Genomic DNA, 18,838 nt, shown 5'->3' on the forward strand with positions numbered 1-18,838 from the left:
TACTTTTTCCAGTGTTATTTTTTAGTAAAGTTGATGTCCATTGCAATTCTGTCACGTTAAACTGCAGTGGTTTATTGATAAAAATGTTTTAAATTTGTAAACAATTTTTGTAATACGTTGACTTTAATGCGTACAAAAAAGACAATGCGTTGTTTTTTCTTTTTTGATATTTTTAGTGAAAAATAAGATAGAAATATTTAGAAATAGATTTTTGTATTTCATTTTCGCAATGTAATTTTCTGCAATTAGCTACTAATTCTGTATACATTTTTTTTGTAGACTTTCTTATCGCGTACTAAATACAAATAGCTATCAAAAATTTTACCAACCCATTTTATGTACATGTGTACATAAATACATATATACTTATATATACATATATATATCAAGATAACAGATATTAATAACACGATTTTACCGCAATCATAAATAAAAAAGTTTCTATTTCTTTAACACAATCGTTTTATTGTCTTATAAATCCGCATGGTTTGTTGATAAAAACGTTCGTTTAAATTTCTGAATGGTGAGTTCGCTAACAACGACTGTCATTAGCAAATGCTCAGCGCTAGCCTCGTCGACGCGTACGTTTGTTACCGCAGTATTTTTGTACAACCATGCCACTTCAGCTCCACCATTGCGCACACGCATTGTCATTTTACGACGCCCCGTCGCTATTAGTATTTGTCGTTCAATTTCGAATAGCAATTCCTTGAGACCTGTAAGCTTTGTCGCGGAAACCATATGTATATTTTCTGTTGGCTGTGGCTGCAATTCCGTCGACATAAGATCGACTTTATTTCCAACATTTATGATGGGTGGCATTTGTTCACTTGCAGCAACAGTATTTTTAAGTGATTGCAATGTTGTAATTACGTGCTGCTGTTGCGCTTGTTTGCATGTGTGTGAAATATCCTGCACATGCAATATTATATCCTGGTATAAAAAACATACGGACACACATTTAACTTGATTTTATTTCTATATAACTACGCGGGAACTTACTGCCAGCATAGCATCCTCGAGGGTCGCCACAAAACACTCTATTAAACCAGTGGGTAGATCAGACATAAAACCCACCGTGTCCATATAAATTACTTCAAGATTGCACGGTAGCACGCCCGCATGTGCTGTCACATCCAGAGTAGCAAAGAGCTGATTGCGTGGTTGCATGCTTTGCTCTTGCGTTAGCGATTTGATCAGTGATGTTTTGCCAGCGTTAGTATATCCAACTACTGCAATCACTGGATAGTTTTTCTGTTTACGTTTGTTGCGCAGCAATTGCCTGTTGAAAATTTTCTCTTATTTCTCATTCATATTAAGCTCACATGCGCTATGTGACATACCTGTGATCCCTAATCCTTTCCAGTTCTTGTTTCAACTTACGTTCGCGTGTTCTTAGTATTTCTCGTTGTGTGTCAGTAAATGAGTAGCCTTGTTTGCGTGCAATCGATGGGCTCGCGTCCTTGGCTTGGGACCAGATGTACGGTATCTCAGCCATGGCCACTTGTAAGCGCGCCTCCGCACTGGAGGCATGCAGACGTAAAATTTGTATGACAACAGAATAGCGATCCAACACCGGCAGTTTAAATGTATCTTCCAGAAATCGTTTTTGACCAAATGTTAATGTGCTTTTGCTAATAAAGAGGCAGGATAGTTTATATTTAGTACTATGTTCCTGCAACTGTTGTTTTAATTCTTCAATTTTGCCGCTGCCAAAAAGAGCCTTGCGCTGGAGTGTTTCTAGCGGTATTTTGATAGCGTGAACCACGCGCCAATTAGGCAATGATTCCACTAGCGCTTTCGCCTCTTCCAACTGACCATCGGGAGTTGTTAGAATGTTTCGCTCACTGCCCCATTTCACATATGGCTGTATAATGAATACGTTTTGACTAGAGGAACCGGGCGAAATATGCATTGCACTGTTGGCCAATTCTTCGTATGCGCTAAAATTTAAAATTAATTGTATATAAATATTACATAGCATAATAATTAAAGGAGTCGCTTTCCTAAGAACAAGGGTTTATATCGATAGAAAATTATATTTTAGGAAGCTATCTGGAAGCTTAAGTCGTTAGCTATAATAGAAATATGTTAAACTCACGTGCAAAGTCGAAAAATTCAGTCCAGACACGGGTGCCCAACGAAGGTCTATATTGGTGAGACAATTGTAATTCGATTGTAAGGTACAATTACTTTTATAAGCTGAGATGCGCACGTCTTCCACTTTTAGTGAACTTTGGGCGCTTATTAAAGCTCTTGATATCGCAAATGATTGCGGATATGAAAGGAATTGTATTTTTACGAACGCTTGAACAGCTTACAGTCTGTTAAAAATTAAGTCTCTAACAAATGTGACGCTATCTTTGGTCGCAAAATTTTTGAGTATGGGCACATGTGCACATAGTTTGGACGCCTGACCATGTCGGTATTCGGTTTTAATGAACGGACTGATTTGGCTGCAACGAAAGCAGTCCACTGTGGCTCTATTGTGAGAGTAAATTGAACTGTTGAAGAGGCTCTGAAAAATTTACGCAATGCCATATTCAGAGATTGGAATTCTGGCCTTTTGAAATTCTCTAATTTGCACCCTAGCCCGTTTGCTAGACTAAAATGGGGCTCTGCCAGCGAACCCACGAAAAGAATTAACAGGATTTTGACTGGAAAGTCTTATAATGCTGTCTATTTTTGCAAAAATAAATGCTAGCGATATCGATCTCTGCTCTGGTGGAGAAATTAACTCGTACATTCACCACATTTTTAATTGTCCTATATTGTGCACATAAGAAACAAACACACATTTTTTCCGCGCTGTTGGAACCTTGATACCGTTTCCCAAAATAATGCACTGGCGCTTTGCGGATCTACAGTCCCGCCAAACAACATCAAAATTAAAAAACAAAAATGTGTACTATGTAGAATAATTTACCGATCATCCAAGTTGAGCAAGCCATTATCATTGCCTTCATCTTCAGCTTCTGAAGTCATTTTTATATCTGCGTTGCTGTCTTCTTTTGAAAGTGTCTCGTAAGCACTTTTTCTGTTGCGTATACCTTTTACACCTTTGTGCTGCATATATTTCCAACGGGTGAACGTCCTATTAACGTCGGGCACATAACTTTCAAAAGCGCTTTCTAAGCGATTTACTCGAACAAGCACCCTTAATTGCGAATTTCGACATATAGTAAAGCAACTTGCTATATTCGTCATACTTTTGAACAACATTTTGTTACTAACTTTCATATAATTACGTATAATGCACTTATGCCTATGTATATACATATATAAATTATTAAAGTGGTAACTGCCCCGCTTTAATAATGCTCTTCTTTCAGTATAGTATGCTTATCCTCAGCTGCCATCCAAGCTGCTTGGCAAGCTTTAGTGCGACTTGTGGTGGTTGTGTAGGATACACCAGTTGCCACTATAGCCGACGCCAACACGCTATATTGAACGGGGTAGTGGATTTTTGTGCGCAACAGCTTTTGTGTAAAATGACAGCAGGAAAATGCTAGATATAATAACAATAATTTAAATTACGCAACTGATGGAGTTAATAAAAGATATGTGTTATCCCAGAGGTACTTACTTAAGCAAAATGAAGCAAGACCCGAGAAAAGAGCCCGTGTCATGCAATTCAAGTAAGAGTCGAATCCGGGATGTATATCGCGTTGTTGATCCTTTAAGCGTTTTATGTCATTCATACTCAACAAAAATTTTTGTATACTTTTGGCAAGTTCGATTTATTTTATATAAACAAAGTCCGTATTGCTATATCGCAATAAAGCAGATAACAGCTGATGCGCGGATACGGGCGAATTGTCAAAATATGTTAATAAACAATGCTGTCATATCAATTTGTAAGGTTAGGGCTGTTCTAATTGTAGTCATTTAAACGGATGTGCAAAGAGTATGTACCGGAAATGTATGTAACTTCTACATTATCTATTTTAAAAGACAAACAATCACAAATAATTGTCACCCATCCTACATAGAGCACTGGCGCACTGCCCGAATAATATAGAAAACTTGTTTTCATTGTTGATTTCAAAGATTATTAAAAAACATCACGTGACCTCAGTCTTTCAAGACTCAAAAAATCCGATGTTTCTGCTGATGCAATTCGTCAGTTATTCTTGGTTTACGTTCCAGCTATGAAGCGGAAAAATGGGCGTTATGGTACACAGATGGCTCCAAATCTAAAGACTTGTCCCTCAGTTACGCAGTTGTCAACACATTTGGTCAAAATGCAAATACTACCAGACATTGCATCTGCGTTCACCGCAGAAGCGACCGCCCTCCGCAACGCAATCATCATGGCGTTAAAGACCGTTAAATTCCTATGGATACCTGAACACATTGGTATCATGGGCAACGAAGCAGCAGATCGTGTCGCAAAATCGACTAACTCAACACCTGTAACAATAAAGAACACAGTCGAAAAAGTACGGAATTCGTTTAATTTCAACCACCATTACACAGCCATAAATCGAGAATTCGCGACGCCTACTTATCCAACAAAAGTTTCAAAAACGCACATTCAAACTTCCATAAGACGCCGCCTAGGTCACACTCTTTGCACCCATCAACGCCTTCTAAGAGGCAATCTACCCCCAACTTGCCCGCTCTGTCCACATGTTTTGACTTTGAAGCACATTTTTTCTGAATGCACTGCTCTCGAAGAAACCAGAAACCGTCTTCTCAAACACAATTGGATTGAACTTCTCAAGATACCAAATGAAGTGAACATAATTTCAACCAACAACTTTATCCAAGCTGCTTTAACAGCCAATCCAAAATTAGTATTAAAAAAAATTATATGCATTATATTCATATAAGAAGAGCTGATAGTCCTGGTAGCTAATGCTCATTAGTAAATGTTTAGCAAGTTAATTTATTAAATTTTGCTAATAAATTATAATAATAATAATAACTAGGATCGGCCATACGTCGAAATTTTGACATTATTCGACGTTATATAAATAAGTAGAGCAAAATTTAGCCATACCTTTTTTTAGTAATCATAGTCACAGAAAAGAGTTGAAACATATATAAATGGAAAGCTTATGTTGAAACTTTTTAATGATATATGTGAATAGATGTAGTAAATGAATGAAAAATATCCCATTTTACCTGTATTACGCGATCCTATATTTGTGTATTTCAAATATCATAATTTTTTTTTATTCATGAATTGAAATGTTTCCAATTTCATGTATCACGGAAAAAAATTAAGTTTTTTTGAAAAACCATAATAAAAAATAATCATTAATTAATCCATGACAATCATAATTTCTCAATCAAATTTATAATAGTATTGGTTCATAATATGTAAGTTTCCAGCTGTTTCATCAACTTTTATATCATGATACATATACATATATTATATAATATCATGATACATATTATAGCATGATATATCATAATACAGGTAAAATAGTGTGATTAATTTTACCTGCACCTATTCACTTATGTTTCTATTTTAATACATTGTGCAAACCGTCTCCACATATGCTATCCATTGGTATATGTTTCAACTTTTTTCTCTGACTATAAATACTAAAAAAAGGTACGACAAAATGTTGTTCTCCGTATTAATATATAGAATAATATATAGATAATAAATTCTTACAATCTTTTACTTTCAATAAATTATTTTTTTAATGTTGGTCTTTTTATTTGAAATTACAAACGTTACGGTTAATTTTGGAACACTATTTCACTCAAATGACTTCCATCAATGTATTTTAGTTTACACATTAAAAACAATCAGTAGTTAAAGTTTCAAAGGTTAGATGGCCCACCGTGTATTTACGTGAAGTCCTTAACTCTCTAACAAAAAAATACTATTTAAAAAAATACTTATAGTCAGTCCACTGTTCGATGCTCATGAATAATAGAAAACGTTCTTTTTAATAGAGGTCATAACTCGGCAGGTAATGGCAAATCTTCGAGTTATTTCTGCTATACGTTATCTTGCTCATGCGTAGTTATCTTGCTCATGCGGCGTTACCTTGCTTGAACTGCATGTCATGTTATGTTATGTTATGGTTATGTTATCTTATGTTATGTTATGTTGTGTTTTGTTATACAGTGCACTCGCGATAACTCGAACTAATTAAAACAGGCGCTGTTCGATTTATCGAATTTGTTCGACTTATCAATTGAGTGTGCTATGTTAAAAAAACAGTCATCGATATCGATTTTTTTCAATTAAATTTATTTATTTATTTACATATGTATATGAACATGAATATGTTTAAAATAATTAATTCGTTTCAATATTTTTCATCAAATATTTCGCAGTCTTTGTGTCAGTTACACAAAAAAAGTCAGCTTTAACAGAAAAGTTAGGCCGAAAAGAAAGTTGTAATGTGTGTTTGTCTTTTCTTGCCTGCAGCAATGTTGAATATGACTTTTTCACGCAGCAATTGAAGAGTGTTAACCTTTGCGGGGCTTACTTGTTCAGTTGTGGCCCACTGCATTACCTTATTGATAGAGCTAACTGCCTCCTCAGATGATATCCGCTCACATGTCTCAGTTGTGTTGTTAAACTCAGACTCAGAATCACTAGTTTCAATTATTACTTCTGTGTCGGTAAATTCGGCACCATCATTCCATTTGTTAACATCATAAAGCGTAAATTCGACCTGTAAATTATGTTTTTCATGTTATGTTCTTTCAAGATGAGTCCACTTATTGGGTAATTCTTTTTTCTTTGGGACAGAAACCAATTGTATAAAGCGGCTTTCATTTTAGGAAACTCAGAAGCTTTTAAAGTTCTCCTCTTCCCAGGACCCAAAAACGTGTTGATTACTGCTTTTAAAATTGCCTTGTCTTTCCTTTTTATAAGACTTATGGTGGACTTGGCTACCCCATATTCCTTCGCTAGAGAAGTAACACTACATCCACGTTTAATTTTGTTAAGGACTTCAGCCCTCTCTTTTAATGTTAAACACTTCAACCTTTTAAGATGCACTGATACACTACAAATGACAAATTTAAAGCAATTTGGTCAATGCAAGATGTTGTTCCCAGAAAACTAACGGGATATTAACGTCGAAATATTCATATGGACAATACACTAGTATACATATAATTTATATACATATACTATTACATATGTATGTATGTACAAAATGTACATGTTTGAAAAGAATGTGTGTACAAATAAATTTGTTTTTTTGTTCGAGTTATAGCGCTTTAATATTGTTCGAGTTACAAACTAGTCAATAGGGAAAAAAATGTGTTCGAGTTAGCACGTCGTTCGACTTAGCGGCTATTCGAGTTACCGCGAGTGCACTGTATTTTGGTTTGTGTACGTGTGTGCGTTATTATGTTTATATACATAACAATGATATGTTTATATACATATATATATATATGTTATTGTTGTTATGTTCATATAAAAATAAATATTATATAATAATGATGTTTATATATGTTATTATTATGTTTATATACATATAAATATAACAATAATATTTATATAATGGGTTATTGGTGTATATAAATATAAATAATGATATATATATACCGAATTTATAATTAGTGAGGACTAGTTGTTAATAGTACCTGTTGTTTTAATGTTTTTATTATTAATTATTATTATATATGAAGGAAAAAATGTATGGCAATATTTCCCACATAACTTTTAAGATATGTTCTATACGAGTGGTCGCCAATCTTTTCAATGTGTTGAGCTACTTTCAAGATTTTGAAATAAACAGCGAGCTACTTGTACAAGCCAACATAAATTAAATAATACACAGTTATATTCGACTTACAATACATGTATTTATTTTACTAATATACGTTCTATATATAATAAACTTATGACTTATCGTCCCCTTAGTATTAAAATAGCCTATCAATTTTTTGATGTTTTGAGAAAATGAATTTCAAACTTTTTGTCGAAAGTAGCTCTCACTCAAATCTCGTTATGTCTGTAAATATTTTTTATTTTTTGACTCACGTTTTGACCCACTTTGTGGAACTAGATTTTGACAAAATTTTGACCACATATAAAATCGGCGATGGAGAATCCAAAAATTCAATAAAAAGATAATAGCCTATGAGCACTTTGGGTATTGTTATACTAAGGGGACGTTATAGTGCTTATACTTATGCATAACTACATCCATGTTCACACCTATCAATCGTAACAAAATTTTTTGCAGTCATAATGGCAAATCACAAGCGACTTAAAAAAACAACAAAACAGTAATAGTACATTATTATATATTGTAAATAAAATATGGACAGTTAAAAAGAGCATATTTAATGAGAAAGTTGTCATTCTGACTCATCGATAATTTTTTTAATATTTGCAGTATAATTTGATACAGTCATTCGAATACAGTTATCCAAATGTATATCTGTAAGCCGATTGCGGTATTTATTTTTGATAAATTTCATATTGGAAAAAGAAGATTCACACAAATAAGTTGAACTGAATAACGCTTTCACTTTCAACGCAACACGACTTAAAACTGAATACTTATCTTTACTTACTAAAGTCCATATACATTTTGTATTTGAACCTAAAGATTTTAAAGTCAAGCCACTTTGAAAAGCAATCAGTTCCATTTCTGTCACAGCAATGTCTTCGCCAAAGTTGTTCATAACACAAGTTGCAAACTGTTGTATATCAATGTCCATGAAATTGTCCAAATTGCGTCACTAAAGCAATTTTGGTGAAATCCTTGAAACGATTTTTGAAGTTTTCCTTCAAGTTAGAAACTATTTCCATATGATATTTACTGTCATAGGGCTCTAATAGATTTTTGGATATCTTTTCGGAAAGAATAGGAAAATGCTTAGTATCGCGGTTTTTTAGGTTTTGTTCCCAAAATTCAAGTTTTGCAATAAATGCATTTATATCAGAAATCATTTCCGCTAATTCTTTATCCCTGCCTTGAAGCTGCAAGTAAAGCTCATTTAATTTCTCTGTAATGTCCACAAGAAAACCAAAATCTCTGAGCCAAGTCGAATTTTCCAGTTCAGGAATCGGTTCATCGCGTTTTTTGAAAAATTGGAGTATAGCAGGCAGGACATCATTGAAACGTTTGAGCACTCGTCCTCTGCTTAACCATCGCACTTCAGAGTGAAGAAGTAGCTCTCCGTATTGACAGTCAATTTCATCAGCCAAGGTTTTAAATAATCTTCTTTGTAACGCTTGAGCTCTAATCTTGTTCACAATTTTCACCACCAGTTTCATAACGTTGTTCAAGTTTAGAAAATTTCCACATAATGCTTGCTGATGTATAATACAGTGGTAACTAAGAAATTGTGGAAAACTTTCATCCTTATGACATAGCGCCACGAGCCCCTTATCACAACCCACCATAGCTGGATCACCGTCAGTTGTCAGGCCTACCATTTTTGATATTGGAATTTTCTCAGAAGAGATGAGATTTTTTAAATGAGAAAACAGCTCTAGCCCAGTAGTATGTCCTTTGAGTGGAATAAACTTCAAAATATCTTCTTTAATTGTAAAATCACTAAAAGCCATCCTGACAAGGTGTCAACTACATCTGTTGATTCATCCAGTTGCAGTGAAAAATAAATAGTTATCTAAGTCACTTCTTAACTGTAAAAAAATATCATTGCTCATTACTTCTACTCGCCTCATCACTGTATTAGCAGAAAGTTGCATAGATTTTATATATTTCGTCTTTATTTTTAAAGTTGGCGAATAAAGAATCTGCAGCTTCCAAAAATGCTTGTTTTATGATTTCCCCGTCTTCATAAGGTTTTTTCTTTTGTGCAATTATCTGGGAAACACGATAAGATGCTTCAGTTGCAGCCTTATTTTTGTCGATTGTTTTCAAAAATATTGACTGTTGTCCAATTAACTGGATTTTTAAATGTTTCAGTTTTTCTTTTCTGGTGGCAGAATTTAACGGGAATGCCTTCTCAAAATTCGAATGTACAGTTTTATGATGCCTCTCAATATTTCCTTTTTTAGGAACTCACACAGATGTATTACATAACAAACAAACACTTTTGCCTTTAACTTCTGTGAAGAAGTATTGTTCTTCCCATTCCGAATGGAAATGGTATGTCTTCGCCTTCTTACTACTGCTTGCCATAATGTTTCGAACTCTAACCCAACCGCTGCACGCAGAACGTTGATAATGCCGTTCAGTAATGTCGACGTGCATTGCGTATATATAAAGCCAAAAAATTCTCGAACACGCTAATCGGTTCCAGCCGATCCTAGAACGGAGACGCGACTTCGCGTCGTGTTTGTCGGCGCGAAATCGCTTACCGCAGTGTTGCCGTTGTTTATCTATTTATTATGAAAATTTCTGAAATTTGCTAATACTGGTATGATTTTCAGACTTTTGGATTTTTTGCAACGTGAGCAGCGCGAGCTACCAGAATTGCCTTTGCGAGCTACCGGTAGCTCGCGATCGACGGGTTGGCGACCACTGTTCTATACTAATATATGTATATAAACATGCATACATACATATACTTTGGGTAAATTTTCATAGTCTAATATACATATGTCCTATGCCAATACATATAAACATGCATATATACACTTTCGCGCCATTTCCAAAGAAAAAGAACAAATCTATATGTAAAGATACATACAAATCATATAGACATATCAAATGTACGAATCTTACCTCTAATATGATAGGAAAAGTAGGAAATGAAAGGTAGTGTTTCGAGTGTAATGTGTCTTGAAAAAATCTAATCGATGATGGGCCTCTTAGTGTTGTTGACTTATTAACGTCTGATGCACATTCGGAATTCAACATATCTTTCATGAATTTGATAAATTTAACTTGATCAATTCCATTTACCTCCTTCTCTATATCCATACAAAATATCTATCAAATAAATAAAATTAAAATTTTCTTTTGAAAAATGCAACCATTCCATCAGTATTCTCTTCACGTTAAACTATCGTCAGTAAACCGACTTTACAGACAACCTCTTTTTTAAACAATAATAACACCAGCTTGTCTTTGACTACTCTATACGAGAATTAAAACAAGTGACGAGAATTAAAATAATGAAGTATTATTAGGGAAGGGAAGCCCCTCACTTTATTTAAAAGTCTACTGTAAAGATATAGACAATGCCAACTTTTTTCATAAATATTTGCTTATATTTTATTTAATAACAATCACTTAAACTACTCTACAACTAAATTTGTGCGATTTTCTGATTTTCTGCTTACTAAGTATTCCACAGCCACAAAAAATAATGTGATGACGCTCGCCGTAATGAAGTAAAATGCATACACAGTATACTGACCGCATGTGTTTAAAACAAATCCAGAGTTTGAGACAATTATTATCGTTAGCAGCGTTTGGATTACGAGCGCCAAAAATGTATTAACTCCAAAAACTAATCCAAAACTTTCCTCTACCAAGTGACGTGCCACCTCGGAGCTGAGTGGAAAAATAATATTTTCTTATCAATAATTAACAAGCAACAACAATTAACGGAATACACATACCTGGCAACTGTTATGCTAAAGGCATATAATGCTCCAAAAAGAATATAACCAACATAAGAAACATAAATATTAGATGTGCGACAGCAGAGCAAAATTGCGCCGCCCTCAAGTGCCGCGAAAATGGATAAAACCAATAAACTCTGCAGTGGTTTCAAACGTCCGGCATGTATATAACCAGCTGCCAAAGCCATAAGCGCCGACAACGCAGTCAATACAGCATCTACAGAACCGTTCCAAGCGATTTCCGAATGCGGTTCAATCTCTATCCACAACACTTGAATATATGAAATGATTTGCAAGTAGCCAGCCAAATTAACTGCATACCAAATACTCCATTGAACCACCTTCAAATTGCTATATGCATTGTAGAAATGTGACCAGAGCAACTTAAATGGTTCGGTTGGGGTTATATTTTCACTGATCCCACTTTTAATTGACTTTGTGTCCTGCAAATCCGTTGATGAGGAACCTACAACCGACGTTGACTGTGCATTATCGAAGTAATTCTCACGGTGAAAATATAAGCTTTTGTCGACTTTTGGCAAAGTGAAAGCCCACAACATGGAAAAAATTTGAGCTGTAAAAATAACAATCAGCTGCAGAGTTTTTTGTTTACATAATAACTAACACACTTACTGCTTAGTGTTATGTAATTCAAAGATTTATAGGTCATTAGTTTCAAATTAATTAGGATCTGTGCGGAAGAGCCAGCGACTAGCTTGCCCAAAAACATAGCGGCTCGTGTGTGGGCGGTGACCTTGGGATAAAACTGTTTATCTACTTTAGCGTAAATATAAGTGTAATAAGCCACTTCAGTGGCCATATAAAGACCGTAGAAAAACTCAAGTGTTTGTAGTGCGGCAATTGATTTGGTCCAGAGCAACATGGAAGACACCACAGTGCCACAAACACCCATTACAATGATCAAGGGCTTGTATCTGTTCGAAAAGATAAGAGATTTCAATAAGTCGTTTAATTTTCATATTCTTTTGGAAGTTACAAAGCCAAAATTCGTGCTTGCATACACAAAACACCTGATTGCATACAGTGGGCCACTTAAGTCACCGTACTCTTGTTATATTTGCACAAATCACCCTGTAAATTTAAAAAAACTTTGATGTAGGCTAATAAAACAATATATTTTCTTCTAAGCTACAAAAGAAAAACAATTACTTTTAATTTTAGTCTTATATTATTCTAACGAATGTAAACATATTCAAATATTTGCATCAACAAAAGTCTACGTACTCTTAATTTCTTGCGCTGTCTAGCGCCAGCGTTCTTCTTAGAAATAAGGGGGATTTTGAAAAATGTGTGCAGTGATGAGTAAATTCATTATAGTTGGCGTGTTTTGCGTGAGCTGGACAAAATATTCGATTTTTATACAATGCCTCGAAGAGTTATTACTCGTTGATCGTGGAGAGATCCCGCATCTCTACACAAAAGAGCAAAAATCTTATGCAGAGATAGCTAAGATTATGGGTAGAAGCAAATCCACTATTCAGACTGTCATTGGGCGAATCAAATACGAAGGGCGCATTAAAAATAACAAAAGATTCGGCCGGCCACCTGCACTTTCCGATCGTGACAGGCGCACAATAAAGCATCTGGTGGACAAGGATCCGTTTTGTAGCGCAGTGCAGATTGCTTCAGAGTTAGGTAGCAACATTGACAAGGAGGTGCACCCGGAAACAGTCCGTAGAGCGATAAAAACATATAACTTTAGGTCTTACGCTCCTCGCAAGAAGCCGCACGTAAATTTAATTAATAAGAGGTAGCGCTTAGAGTTTTCCAAAGCGTATGTGGATAAACCAATTGATTTCTGGTGGAGGGTCATCTTCTCAGATGAGTTGAAGTACAATATTTTTGGCTCAGACGGGCGTCTTCGCGTATGAAGGAGACCAGGAGAAGCTCTAAATCCAAAAAATACCATAAGAATCGTAAAACACGTCGGCGGAGGTATTATGGTTTGGGGCTGCATAGCTGCAGCAGGAGTCGGAAATTTGGAATTTATCGACGGAGTGATAGACCAATATGTGTATATTGATATTTTGAAAAAAAAAATTAAGAGCAGAGCCGAGAAATTGGGAATAGGTAATAAAAATTTGCCCAAGTTACAGGGTGATTTGTGCAAATATAACAAGAGCACGGTGACTTAAGTGGCACATTGTAAATATACACGTGATATTCAAAAACCGAAGTGTGCTAGATAAATACAAAATACAACAAATAAATTTTCTGATAAGATGTCTGTGAACAGCGTTTTAGTGTGACAAAACGCCAGTTTTTATGACTTTTATGACATATATACATATAGCCGATTAACTAGACAAGCATTTAATTTGTTTATTTGTATTTTACAAGAATACAATAAATAACTGTCGACTTAACTGTTAATGAGATCTCAAGCAAATTGCAAATTAATAGAATGTATTTGAGGTCACAGCTCAATGTCAACATACTTTTGGTTTTTGTATTTTTTTAATAAAATTTTTTGGTATTTTTATTTATAAATATGCATTGCGCAGACACACAAATGCTGCACCATAAAATTTTGTATAAATTATGAAAAGTTTTTTTTTAGTAGTTTTTGGACTAAAAGAAATGTGACTTGTCTGATAATGGCATCTCGTATATTTTCAGCCAGAAAATATTTTCAAACAGAATTGCAATTTGCAAAGATTGTATAGGGTTTGTTTTAAAGAGCTTGAGAACGTGAAATTGTGATACAAAATAGAAATATTGTTGGAATTTATGTTTTACCTAGCCCAATATCCTTGTGTAAAATTATCCACGTAGTCGAAAGACAAATGCCAACAAGTGGAGAACGACGACGAATCGACATTTCGGCGTCTCCTCCAACACTTCGCGAACAGATTTATGTTTTTCAAAGTAAATTTCTACACTTTGGAAACGTTGTTCTGGCGTTAAACGATTCATGATGACTTGCCAAACCTTGCGGAACAGAATTGAGTAGTGTGAGAATTTTGTAGTTTGTCATACTCAGCCGTCAAACCAGAGCTATCGATAACGATAGTTCTCACGCAGTTAAAAAACACCCTATACCTGAAGTCCCAACTTGGGTCAACAAATTTTTATTAACGAATTTTTTTATTTGGAAACATAGATTCCAACAAAACGTTGAATTAAATATTGCTCTATGCCTTATACGAATATCTATGCCTTATCATATATTTATATATGTATTATATGTATATGTACATATATGGCAATAAATATAACAGCTTTACTGCTTTGAAAAATACTTGTTTGGCCAGTGTATTAGTTTACGAAAAAAAAGTAATCTCACCTAAGAAAATCCGTGATGAGAAACATTACCACAAGTGTCGAAAGGTACGAGTAGGTTGCAACAGGATAAACTTCACGGCTAAGCTGAAAAATAAATTATTAAAATTTAGTCTATACGATGATATTTTGTATAAATTGCAATATTTTACCTCGTCCTGTGTAAGATTTCGGGTACCACTTAGCAAATACTCCGTTATGTATGACTCGGAAGGACGAATCTCGCGTACGAAGCCACATATGCACAATAGGCACGAAATTCTCAACCACTCCTTCATAATGACGTACTGTGTTTATGTTGTTTATGTACTTGTATGTAACCGCAAGAGTACGTTCTGCTAAGATAATACCTAAGCCGCGAGGCCACTGTCGACTACTGAATCAATCGACCGCGTGTGAATGAATAATGAATTGAGCGAGCGGCCGAGTGTGTCGTTTGGAAGGAAATTTGTCATGTGTTAGCGTCAATAGACGAATACGAAATGTCACATTTTTAGTTATCCGTTAGCAGATATTTATAACTACTTCCCAGAAGTGAAATAATGAGAATATATCCACACTTAGCATTGTTTTTTCTTTAATGCTGACAAAAGATATTATAGACTAAGAGCTGGCGGCCACGGAGGTACTATGATAACACCTCCGGCTAGAATTTTGAGAAGTGGTTGGGAGAACCATGAAACAGTGCCATTTGCAAGGATTTTGCTCAAAGCCCCTGCAAAAAAGACGTCAGACGACTTAAAGGTGCAAAAAAAAGTTGCTAAAAAAATTTTCGTACCTCCGGCTGAAAATTTGTAGGCTTACTGTTTGAAGGTCACAAATGCTGTATATAAATCGTCAGACGTCTAGATCGCTGCAAAAGTAGTGTCAGACGACCCCAAATTTGTAAATTTTTTCGAAAATTTGTTTTTTTTTTACCTCCGTCTGACGTTCCCACATATTATAGTAGGCACTATTTTAAGTGTATATTTAAATCGTCAGACGGAAATACCGCTGCTAAGTCATCCTACAATATCCGTGAAGTTCCGGTCTGCCTGAATTTTTTTTTTTTTTTTTCGGAATTTATTTTTGTTACCTCCGTCTGACATTTTTACATACTATTGCAAAAAGCATTTCAAGTACACATTTAAATTGTCAGACGAAAATACCGTTGCAAAATACTTATCTCAAGCTAGTATATACTTGATATAGAATGCGGGAAAAAACAGGCGAAAATCGCATTTGAAATTACGATGAAATCGTGTCAAATATATAAATACGGAGCGATAAATGTGTGTGTGTGTATATGTGTCACGAACATACGCAAATGTGTCTTAGGGCCTAGCCGCTATGCCCGCTTTGTATATTGAGACGAGGAGAGGAAAATAGGTTTGGGCACGCTTAGTGTAGAAATGTCGGGAAAAGAGAACGTTTGTCTGAAAATGGCGTCTAATAAAAAGTGTGTGATTTGCCAACTTAGTGACGAAAGTGATTCAATACCGTTACTAAATTCGAATAAACTGCAGAAGTGTCTAGAAGTGCTTCAAGTTCGTGAAAAATTGAAATTGAAGTATAGTGAGGTTATTTTGCCTGCGGAAATAAATGAAACACACAATAATAATTCTCTACAATACACCGAAATCAACATTTTTATTTTATTCAGACGAAGAATCTTTTACTTTTTATATGTACGACACATGCGTAAAATTTTCCCTTCAATTCGAATTTAGTAACGGTATTGAATCACTTTCGTCACTAAGTTGACAAATCACACACTTTTTATTAGACGCCATTTTCAGACAAACGTTCTCTTTTCCCGACATTTCTACACTAAGCGTGCCCAAACCTATTTTCCTCTCCCCGTCTCAATATACAAAGCGGGCATAGCGGCTAGGCCCTAAGACACATTTGCGTATGTTCGTGACACATATACACACACACACATTTATCGCTCCGTATTTATATATTTGACACGATTTCATCGTAATTTCAAATGCGATTTTCGCCTGTTTTTTCCCGCATTCTATATCAAGTATATACTAGCTTGAGATAAGTATTTTGCAACGGTATTTTCGTCTGACAATTTAAATGTGTACTTGAAATGCTTTTTGCAATAGTATGTAAAAATGTCAGACGGAGGTAACAAAAATAAATTCCGAAAAAAAAAAAAAAAAATTCAGGCAGACCGGAACTTCACGGATATTGTAGGATGACTTAGCAGCGGTATTTCCGTCTGACGATTTAAATATACACTTAAAGTAGTGCCTACTATAATATGTGAGAACGTCAGACGGAGGTAAAAAAAAAAAAATTTTCGAAAAAATTTACAAATTTGGGGTCGTCTGACACTACTTTTGCAGCGATCTAGACGTCTGACGATTTATATACAGCATTTGTGACCTTCAAACAGTAAGCCTACAAATTTTCAGCCGGAGGTACGAAAATTTTTTTAGCAACTTTTTTTTGCAACTTTAAGTCGTCTGACGTCTTTTTTGCAGGGGTTTTGAGCAAAATCCTTGCAAATGGCACTGTTTCATGGTTCTCCCAACCACTTCTCAAAATTCTAGCCTCAGGTGTTATCGTAGTACCTCCGCGGCCGCCAGCTCTCCGTCTATTAGATAGCAGATATTTATAACTATCAGTTCAGTCCATAAGTTCGTGCGTAATTTACCCATAATTTAACTTTTGTACGATTTTTGCATACAAAAAATTATTCGCGGAATATAACGGAACTATTTATATTTTTTTTGATGTATTGTGCATTCAACAAGTGATTTTAATCGCGGATGAAACCACAGTGGTGTTAAAAAATAAAATGTAATCTTCGACCTCGTATAAGAGGCATATTTTGTATTTTTTTATAAAAGTGGAGGATGCCCCGCGCGCTGGTCGTCCTGAAGTGTTTAACTCCGACGCCTTGCTCAAACTCGTGGAAGTTGAGCCAAATTTGGCAGTTGATATGATAGCTCAGAGGTTAAATTCATCGTATGGAACAGTTCACAGGCACCTGGTTCAGTTGGGAAAGGTTTCAAAGTTTTTTTAACCATATCAATAATCCTGTTCGCAAACGGCAATGGTTAGATAAAGATGAAACACCAGAACCAACCGCTAGAGATGGCCTACTCCCTAAGAAGATTCTCCTGTCTATTTGGTGGGATTGTTTATTATGAACTTCTGGAACCATACCAGATGATAACTGCTGATTTTATTATTCCCATCAGCTATCAAACCTGAAGGAGGCACTTAACAAAAATCGACCGTCTTTACTGAATAGACGCAAAGTTTTGTTTTCACCATACCGCAAGGCAAACATTAGGCAAGTTGAACGAGCTCGGATGGGAGCTAATGCCGCATCCACCATACCCTCCGGAAATTGCACCTTGTGATTATCACCTTTTCCGTGGACATCAATCCAATATGAGTAACAAGAACTACTCCTCAAAAGAAGCTATAAATAGGGATATCGAAGCGTATTTTGGCTCCAAGGACAAACAAATTTTTAGAGCAAGGAATTAAAAATTTGCCTAAACGTTGGGAAGACATTGTAAGTAATGAAGGAAAATATATTATTGATTAATAAATACTTTAAACATCTTTTTTATTAATTTTAAAACAACCTTTAAAAAACGCACGAACTTATGGACTGACCTGTTACTTCCCATAAGTGAAATAATGAGAATATATTCTCACTTAGCATTGTTTTTTCTTTAATGCTGACAAAAGTGCAAAAGTAACTGCACCTCATGTAGACCCAGCTCTCTAAAGAAACCTTATTATAAAATGTAATATCGAATTTCGAATGCGTATTGCCGCCATAATTTTTTGAAACCACAGTAAACGTCGTTTACGTATATCCTCCAACTGTTTATTATTAGCGGTCAATCTTCTTCTAAATTAGCAATCGTTAATCTTTTAATAATAGAACCAAACCAAAAACGCCGAAATATTCCACCAAAATAATTTCTATGAAGAAAAACCTCTCAAAGCAGTATTGACAGCTAATTGTCAATTTTGCACGTTATCTGGCATATATGAACGGTTAGAGTAATTTTGTGGATTTATTGCTGATTAATA

The 18,838-nt window shown here is 35.1% G+C and overlaps 3 protein-coding genes across 3 annotated transcripts; all 3 read right to left on the minus strand.

Moving 5' to 3' along the window:
- Window positions 1-43: 43 nt before the first annotated feature.
- Window positions 44-3,279, minus strand: LOC128862887 (putative GTP-binding protein 6). The gene is made up of 4 exons (XM_054101695.1): window positions 2,927-3,279; window positions 1,344-1,943; window positions 1,003-1,282; window positions 44-933 (listed from the first exon to the last, which is right to left on the minus strand). Exons 1-4 carry the CDS (start codon window positions 3,277-3,279, stop codon window positions 472-474), a joined length of 1,695 nt encoding a protein of 564 aa, XP_053957670.1. The 3' UTR covers window positions 44-471.
- A 32-nt stretch (window positions 3,280-3,311) lies between these two features.
- Window positions 3,312-3,813, minus strand: LOC128862907 (transmembrane protein 141). The gene is made up of 2 exons (XM_054101729.1): window positions 3,587-3,813; window positions 3,312-3,508 (listed from the first exon to the last, which is right to left on the minus strand). Exons 1-2 carry the CDS (start codon window positions 3,699-3,701, stop codon window positions 3,312-3,314), a joined length of 312 nt encoding a protein of 103 aa, XP_053957704.1. The 5' UTR covers window positions 3,702-3,813.
- Window positions 3,814-11,035: 7,222 nt separating this feature from the next.
- Window positions 11,036-15,286, minus strand: LOC128856386 (thiamine transporter 1-like). The gene is made up of 5 exons (XM_054091686.1): window positions 14,938-15,286; window positions 14,790-14,872; window positions 12,116-12,417; window positions 11,480-12,056; window positions 11,036-11,411 (listed from the first exon to the last, which is right to left on the minus strand). Exons 1-5 carry the CDS (start codon window positions 15,061-15,063, stop codon window positions 11,153-11,155), a joined length of 1,347 nt encoding a protein of 448 aa, XP_053947661.1. The 5' UTR covers window positions 15,064-15,286; the 3' UTR covers window positions 11,036-11,152.
- Window positions 15,287-18,838: the final 3,552 nt, after the last annotated feature.

This window comes from Anastrepha ludens, chromosome 2 (assembly GCF_028408465.1).
Source record: "Anastrepha ludens isolate Willacy chromosome 2, idAnaLude1.1, whole genome shotgun sequence".
Taxonomy (NCBI): Eukaryota; Metazoa; Arthropoda; class Insecta; order Diptera; family Tephritidae; genus Anastrepha; species Anastrepha ludens.

Bases quoted from the DNA above. Each gene is read 5' to 3' on its own strand.
- LOC128862887 (XM_054101695.1), bottom strand. From the start codon at position 3,279: ATGTATATACATAGGCATAAGTGCATTATACGTAATTATATGAAAGTT. The intron at 1,944-2,926 runs GTAAATTATTCT...TTTAAATTTTAG, and splicing joins TTGCTCAACTTGGATGATCG to CGCATACGAAGAATTGGCCA. The intron at 1,283-1,343 runs GTATGTCACATA...AATTTTCAACAG, and splicing joins GAAAGGATTAGGGATCACAG to GCAATTGCTGCGCAACAAAC.
- LOC128862907 (XM_054101729.1), bottom strand. From the start codon at position 3,701: ATGAATGACATAAAACGCTTAAAGGATCAACAACGCGATATACATCCC. The intron at 3,509-3,586 runs GTAAGTACCTCT...TATTATATCTAG, and splicing joins TCTTGCTTCATTTTGCTTAA to CATTTTCCTGCTGTCATTTT.
- LOC128856386 (XM_054091686.1), bottom strand. From the start codon at position 15,063: ATGAAGGAGTGGTTGAGAATTTCGTGCCTATTGTGCATATGTGGCTTC. The intron at 14,873-14,937 runs GTAAAATATTGC...TTTATTTTTCAG, and splicing joins GAAATCTTACACAGGACGAG to CTTAGCCGTGAAGTTTATCC. The intron at 12,418-14,789 runs GTGAGATTACTT...CTTTTCGAACAG, and splicing joins CTCATCACGGATTTTCTTAG to ATACAAGCCCTTGATCATTG.